General features: G+C 45.1%; 1 protein-coding gene across 2 annotated transcripts in view; it reads right to left on the bottom strand.

Annotated features, from left to right (window-relative positions):
• Positions 1 to 689: 689 nt before the first annotated feature.
• FRY (FRY microtubule binding protein) overlaps positions 690 to 8473 on the bottom strand; it is a 778582-nt gene continuing 770798 nt past the window's right edge. Inside the window, exon 61 of one of the 2 annotated variants that reach the window (XM_078657151.1) lies at positions 690 to 2196. In XM_078657151.1, coding sequence (XP_078513277.1) covers positions 1938 to 2196 — 259 coding nt within the window. In that variant the 3' untranslated portion in view covers positions 690 to 1937. The remainder of the gene's footprint in view (positions 2197 to 8473) is intronic. The other variant, XM_078657150.1, reaches the window with a different exon arrangement.

Genomic DNA, 8473 nt, shown 5'->3' with positions numbered 1-8473 from the left:
TTTACTCCACGTTTCTCCAAAAAGTAGCCCCTTGATACTAACCAACGCTGGGAACTGGACTCTCTGGCATGGTAGTCAAATCAGGAACTGCTACACAGACCCAGTTTCCTGTTCTTTGTACACTGGTAAAGGTTTGTGTGTGTATCTGTCTAATAATAATCGCCCTGGTTGTCGTAGTTAACACATATTTGCTTAGTATTTAATTTCTTCTGCAGGGAGTACTTTATCATCTGCATTTTTTATATATGATAGGACCAGGTGTGCTAATCTTTAATCTTACACACGTTTTGCCCAACCCTGGTCCAAGCCGATGTAATAGAACAGGCGAGGAACACTTGCTGATTATGTTGGAGGTTGCATCTAAGACTTCTTCTGGAAGTGCCAAGCATTCATCACACACTGCTGCACAATGAAGATCAGCTAATGCTTTTGGCGATCAGGACGATTAGACAGCAACCATAGAGGGTTCATTAGTTTGGCATAACTGAACAAAAATAGCGAAAAACCTATTTTGCGCACAGTGCCACAAACACTGTTTAGCTACAATAAACTTCAATGAAGGGCCCTAGTAAGAGCAGGTATAAATACTTCTTATAGGAGGGCCCAAATTGTCTTGAAATAATTATACTGCTTCATTTACAACAGGCACATTATTTGCGTAGAACAGACAAAGTACAGACACTACACAGTAATAATAAAGAAGTAGCGTTTTGATAGAATACAGTACCTTTATCTTTCAGTTCAAAGATGTACTGAACAAAATTTCAATCGGGTTACTTCACAAAAATCGCAAGTGTATTTACAGAGTGAATAAGTTACATAGATAATGCCTGAATAAAAGTGCCTCAGATGTGCAAATGAATTCCATGCACACATTCAACACCTGACAGCAGTCCATATGAGGGAGGAAAAAACTTACCAGAATGTCCTCAATATACAAGTATATGGATAGATACATACACACATTTTTGTGTATGTACATATTTCTTCAATAAAATTATATAATAAACTTAACTAGAGAACTTGCAATTTTGCTATCAACATTTTAAACGTTTGAGAACCAAATTTATATTAAACATAAATGTGCATGCTTAACAGACTGAAAGATGTCAGGGAAGATAAAAAAGACAGTCATATTAGCTTTCTTTTTCATAGTATAAATATATTCAGAAAAGCAACCCTCTAGTAAAAAGCAGCAAAGATCCGTTAAAAAACATATCTACTTTAATGGTACTTGGGCCATAACAGAGGACCCACGCAATGAGATGCAGTACCTTAAGGAACCTAGCCTAGCAACTTTAGGAAACATACTTCATAGCAGCTCAGTGTTTTCAAGATACAGTAATTTAGTTTAAATTACAGTGTATACATTACAGTGCAGTCCATTTACAGCTTGCTTCCATATGTACAGGCCCCTCAGCTTTTGGCCAAAATCCTTGTAGTATCCTACGGCCAGCTTCATTCCGCCTGCTATCCACTTAGCCCAGAAAGCAAGAAATAAGTTTACAAGTATTTAACATTGATATTTATATATATATACACACACACATATATATATAATTTCACAAAGAAAAACATTGCACTTTTGCCAACCTAACATGAAGTTCTGTAGAAAGGAAATATTGTTCGAGAAAGTAGGCTTTGGTATGCAATGGAAGTCACTTTTCCTTTCAGTAGTGAGTTACCGTTGTCAGTGAAATACTAATTTGTTGTGCAACAGGGCAAGAAAGAGTCTCGGTTGTTCTAAGCTACCTTTGTTCTCAGTGTAGGGCTACACAGTTGAAGCTCTGCCCAGTTATTTGCAGAAAATCTCTTGAAGGTAACAACCGCGAGAACAGCTGGACCAAGCCTTCCTAAGAGTGAGTAGACTCCAACTGACCTTGCTCCAGCAAGTAAGCACTTCCAACTTGTAACAAAAGGTAGACACCATGTTCCTGTCAGAGACTTGTGCCAGAAATGCTGGAGTCGGGAAGTAAAGTAGAGACAACCCGGTAGTTTTGAGCTCTGCGAATCATATCGCGGATCTCCACATTCAGTTCCATCAGTTTGCCGCAGATTTCAGACAGGTTCTGGTTGCATCCTACGAGTGCATATGTGCCCGTCTGTCCCAGAGTTTGATGTCGGAAATAAATATTCAACAGAGTCTGGACCTCGTCGTCAGAGCTGCTTCCAAAGATGTCATTAGGCCATAGGTACCTAAAAAGGGGAAAGTAACTTGTAAGTCCTTCACAAACAAATGGGCAAGCAAGAAAACAAAGTATTAACAAAGTATACTTCTACTATCAAATATTTTACATTTACAATTATAAAGATATGTTTGATATAATTTAGGTAATGTTGTTGAAAATGGCAATGTATATGCACATAAGCGGCGTTCATTTGTGTTCACTGTACCCCTTGTTGTAAGCAGAACGGATATCGCGAAACACTGACTGTGTTATCCCGCCAGCATAGACCCATGCACACACGTACACGACAGCCATTTTAGGCACCATGGCCTCTCTGCCCGTTTGTTAAACCCCCGGCACCCCTCCCCGCGCGCACTGCTCATGCATCGGCCATAAGACCCTCTCCCTCTGCGTGACCCTGCTCTAGAAGTAACACTCCTGCTTGACCCACACCCCCCCATTTCCTCCCAAGAACACCCTTCCCCTCAGCTGACGAGCCCCCCCCCCCCCAGCTGCACTTGGCCTTTCGACCCGGTCCCAAGTCCTAAGACCAAGCCTCGTGGATGTACCCCCCCCCCCCGTTTTCCTGCCCAGCATAACAAAACCGTGATACACCAACCGAAGTGCCCGATCTTATAGCCTGCCCAACCTTTGATCTGATCATCCCCTCCTGCCCTCGTGTCCTGTAGGAATGTCCGGCTGAGAGATCACAATCTCTTGTTACATTCAGGAGGGGAGGATGACATCTGAGCGACTGGTATGGGAATAGGCCTGAAGCTGGGATTCCAAGCATGCTTTTTCCTACTTCAAAGCGTCTTTATTGCAATAAGGAATGTTTGTGCATCATAAACATGTGTATAAAAGACGAAGCCTCAGAGAAACTTGTTAGAGCACCTCCTGAAGACACTATGCGAGTGTCCGAAATGACAGGCTCTCCTCATGAGAAATAAAACTCTGTTCTTGTTTTCCTGCTTCCAGCGCCCGTCTCTTTATTTGGTAATTGTTCAAGATGGGAACTAAGAGGCGTCCTGCGCAAGCAGCCTGGGCATCAGGTGCGTTATGGGCTGACTTTTCCACAATTGGCGTCCCAACGCGGGGTCCATCAGCGACATAAGGTCCGGTAAGAGAGGTCCAGACGATGGGGTGAACATCTAAACGATTGGAGTATACCTGCCTTGAGAGGGCCCTCGTCCGGCTGCCGATTGAATGAACTTCACCGATTCCGAACGGACCTCTCTCAAGTGACCTACTGTCCTGACTGGAATCCCACAGGAATGCTGCGGTAAAAACATGGAGAAAGAGAACGATTGGGCGCTGGAAAAGGGAAGGCGAAGAATTGCCCACACTGTCCGGTCCGGGTAAGGTTAAGTAGGACGTCTTTACGTCCGATTGGTAGGATGGCTTTATCCATCTGATTGATTGATTGATTGATTGTACTTGAAGTATTGGTTCTCTTTGAGACATTCCCTATTTGCAAACAGCGATGAATAGGAACGTTCCTCTCTCTTTGCGAATAGTGAAGGATAGGTAATGCAGACGTTTGTCCCCCATTGTAATCCGTCATGCCTATCTTTCTCCCCACTGATTGTTAGTTATCGATTTTTTATCGATTATTGCTCTTTGAGATATTCCCTGTCTACAAACAGGGAAGAATAGAAATATTCTGCCCCCCTTTGCAGATAGTGAAGGATAGGTAATGCAGATTTTTGTCCCCTATTGTAATCCGTCATGCCTATTTTTTTCTCCCCACTGATTGATTGATTACTTGGACATTTTATTGTTCAAGGAATAGTTCGTTCGAGGCATTCCCTGTTTGCAAATAACGTAGAAAAGAAATATTCTGTCTAATCTTTGCAAGTAGTGAAGGGTGGGTAATGTGGACCTTTGTCCCCCGTTGTAATCTCTCGTGCCTATCTACTCCCCACTGATTGGTAAACTAGTTCCACCCGGACCATTTATTAGAGGTAGGTCATCTGGCTCAACCGGAGGGCACCCCTAATAAAAAGGACATATGCAACAATAACGAAGTAATCACCGTATCCTGTTAACAGAAACTTTAGCATGAAACACGCTAGAAAAAGAAGAAAAAAATAAAAAAGAGAAAGAAATAAGAAAGCAAAATCAGTAGGCCACTGATGAGTTTTTGATTTCGCTACAAATAGGAAAACGTAGAAATAGCTCACGATAAAACACATGATTTCGCTAGAAATAAGAAACGTTAGAAATAAGCCCGTAATAAGAAACATGAAAATGATGAGAGAAGCCAAGCTTGACATCGCGACGGCCACGAGGCAACTAGGCTTCGCCACCCCTCACTGCTCCAAACATGTCTGTCCCACCGCCTGCCACGCCCCAATAACGGTAACATGAGATAGATACAAGTCAGCAGATACCTATCCCCATTATGGAAACTCCCGAAGTGCAACAGGTCCGCGGCTACGCCCATCCGGAAGACGAGATCTTCGGCACGTGTAGGGCGGGTCCTGCTGCCAGCCGTCGGCCGGGGAGGTCGTCGCATAAGGTGGGCCAGAAGAGGAGCCGAGGCCGACGGGATCCGGGCGTCCCCTCCTCTTCTTTCTTCAATAATGGCTGCGACAACACGGGGGGGATGTCTTGCCCATGCCATCGACTCCCCCCCCCCCTCGTATCTCCTGGTCCAGCCCCGGCTTGGTATGAGCTCCCCGTTCGGCCCTGAAGCGGCGCCTTGCAGGCCACCGGGGGGGGAGGGGATGTCTTGCCTATGCCTCCGCCCCCCCCCCTCTCATCACCTGGTCCGGCCATCATGAATGGTAACGCCGAGAAAAACGGCGTGGGGTGCGCTGGGAGGGAGAGGCGGCGCGAACGAGCCTCTCCCACCTCCCCAGGTGGAGGCCCCCAGTGGCACCCCCAACGCTCCACTCACCCGACAAGGGTTCGTCCACTCGTAAAATGGCGGTCGACCCTGCAGGAGCGGGCCCGGCGTGAAGGGATGGCCCGGTTGCTTGTTAATTAAGAAATGAGTCCCACAATCAGAAGTGTTCTCCTCGACTTTGAAGATTCTATAAGAGCCACGGGGGACCCCGACCCCCGCAGACACCCCCGATGGGGAATGACTGCCATGATTGCCCGCGGAACGATGAAAATGTAGCCGCGAGACGTCGGCGCTCCCATGCTGGCGCCAGCCTCAGTTTGAATGACTAAAATCCTGCAGACTACAGTTCGGATCAGTTCCGGTGAAAACCCAGTATGACCCGGTAGAAAAATTGTTGCCTCCCTCCCCCTTTGACTGATGGTTCATACCGCCGATCCTTTCTGTTGCCCTTTTACGGAACTTTTGGACTGCAGAAAGAGGTTCTGGCCACCTGATGCTCCCGCCCCCATTATCAAAAATCAGGTGGTGAAAAAACTTGGGCTTTAAATTTGATAATCAGCTGCTATTCCCCACCCAAGTAAATTCAGTAGTGGGCACTTGTTCTGCTCTCCTGCGTCTTGTTCGGACATTTTTGTTCCTGCTGTCAGTGGCAGCCAGACAACAGGCAATTCAAACCCTGATCGTATCTCGTCTTGATTACTGGAATGGCCTCTACTTGGGCATGCCCAGGTATCTGATGGACAGGCTTCAGCGCTCCATCCATCATGTCCTTGTGTTTGCTTTGTTTGCCCTAAGTCGGCAGGGTATGCCCATACATGGGTCCCTTGCTCACTTTGCCACTGGATTCAAGCTGGTTCGGCTGATGAAGGATGTTACCCAGAAACCGGTCCCAGGATGCTTATTTCCAGTCCAGGAAAGACATGGCTTGGAAGTTAGGGCTGGACTGTTCCCATGAGGCACAGGGTCAAGACTGATTTGCATACAGCTGTATCTGAACTGAGGGGGCGAAGTGAGCTAAGGAACAATGATGGATTCAACCCAGATCTGTGACTGGGGTTGAGAGTCTGAAAAGTTTCAGCGCTCCGTCCATCATCTCCATGTGTTTGCCAGGCTTCAGCTTGTCCAGAATGCAGCGGCCCGAACTATCTTCGAGCTCCCCGTGATGCTCACATGTCAAACCTTCTGAGGGGTCTCCACTGGCTCCCAGTAAGTAAAAGAACCATCTTAAGAACACTACTGGTGACTCAGAAAGCCTTATGCGGATTGGGCCCTGGCTACCTAAAACGCAAGATCTCGCTCTATGTCCCACACAGAAATCTCCGTTCCTCAAATCTCTTCCTAGCCAGCACTCCACGTATTAAAAAGGCCAGAATGGGTGTTAAGGCCCTTTCCTGCCTGGGCACGTCCCTCTGGAACAAACTGCCCCTGAGGGACGGGACCCTTGTTCCGGAAAAAAATCAAAGGTGATGATGGACGGAGCGTTGACAATACAAACACTCACCCCCAGTCAACTGATCTGGGTTTAATCCATCACCGTTCTTTAGCTCACTCCGCCACCCCAGTTCAGACATGGCCATATGCAAATCAGTCTGACCCTGTGCCTCATGGGAACAGTCCAGCCCGAACTGCCAAGCCATGCCTTCCCTGGACCGGAATCAAGCTTACCCGGACCGGTTTCTGGCATTACAGCCGTCTTCAGCCGGGCCTGCTTGACTCCAGTGGCAAAGTGAGCAAGGGACTCACGTCTGAGCATACCCTGCCAACTTAGGGCGAACAAAGAAAAACCAAAGGTGATGATGGACGGAGCGTTGACAATACAAACACTCACCCCCAGTGAGTTGGCAGGGTATGCTCAGACGTGAGTCCCTTGCTCACTTTGCCACTGGAGTCAAGCAGGCCCAGCTGAAGACGGCTGTAATGCCAGAAACCGGTCCTGGGAAGCTTGTTTCCGGTCCGGGGAAGACATGGCTTGGCAGTTCGGGCTGGACTGTTCCCATGAGGCACAGGGTCAGACTGATTTGCATCCGGCCATGTCTGAACTGGGGTGGCGGAGTGAGCTAAAGAACGGTGATGGATTAAACCCAGATCAGTTGACTGGGGGTGAGTGTTTGTATTGTCAACGCTCCGTCCATCACCACCTTTGATTTTTCTTGATTCCTACCGGTACCTTGGAGTTATATTTAATGATAGTGGAAACTTTCTCCCACAGAAAAAAGATATAACCAGGAAAGCTAATAGTTTGGTTGCAGCATTTAGGATTATACGAAAAACACTACCTGCATTGTCCTATTGTCCTTTACTAAAGATCATATCAGCGAAATGACTACCTACCCTGACATACGGCTGTGAGGTATTAAACGGGAAAGATGCGGAGATAATTAATAATGCCGTTGCTAAAATGTATAAGATCTTAGTTCGCCTACCGAACAATGCCTCGCAAGAACAGGTGAGGTTGGAATTTGGGATAAATAACCAGATGATTGCAAGAAAAGGTCAAGCCCTTAAAGTGTGGAACCGAATAAAAAACGATCATGAAAACCAAATGTTCCAGATATTATGGGAAGAAGTCAAAGACAATCGGAAACTGCAAGCCTGGGCCTATCTAAATAAAGCAAAGGAAGAATTTGGTATAATACCAATTTGGGAGACTACAATTACCCAGGAAAGTTTTAAAAGAACAATTAGCAAACTGACTAATCAACTGTCGCTGATAAAAGATAAAGATATATTTGTAAAAAGAAGACACGCATGGCCAATTAGAAATGGATTCAGGAAAAAAGAAGTCTAGGAATACCTTGAAACATCATGGTTGCAGCAAAGTAAACAAATCTTTATCAGAGCACGTTTTGGATTATTGCCGGGTTTATGTCATTTACCTGCATGGAAGAGCAACGAGGAGAACAATTTATGTAGGTTATGTAAATGTGGACAAGAGGGTATCATACATCTATTATGTCTTTGTCCTGAATTAGAAATTGAAAGGAAAATCACCATTAAGAGACTATTCAATGTTCGTGGAGTAAGGACAGGTAGACAAGCATTGATGGCATGCCTAAACTCTAAAGATTTATTTATGTACTCTGCATTTGTAAAAATTGTATGTGTTGTTGGTACAAAACTTGAAGATATTAAGTCTTGAATTGTAGTAACTATGCAATATTAGAAAAATCGTGTATATAGTGTTTTTAAATTCTTTTATACTTGGTGATATTTTAAGCATTTTTGTAAGATTTTAATTAATCAAACAAATACATTTGAATATTTGAAAGCTTGGTCCTTTACCATTGATTACATTTTAAAGTGGGCAGATAAAAGTATATCTTCAACAGACAAGCAGGTGCCAAAGATTTTTGGAGCATGAATGAGGAAAAAACTGGTTGAAAATGGAGACTATTCAATTTAAAGAGGTTGAGGTGACTTCTCTAATGTTTAGATACTTAACATATTGTTAAAG

Source organism: Lissotriton helveticus, chromosome 8, assembly GCF_964261635.1.
Source record: "Lissotriton helveticus chromosome 8, aLisHel1.1, whole genome shotgun sequence".
Classification (NCBI taxonomy): Eukaryota; Metazoa; Chordata; class Amphibia; order Caudata; family Salamandridae; genus Lissotriton; species Lissotriton helveticus.
Note: the sequence above shows the minus strand (reverse complement) of the source record. Positions and strands in the feature narration are given on the sequence as shown.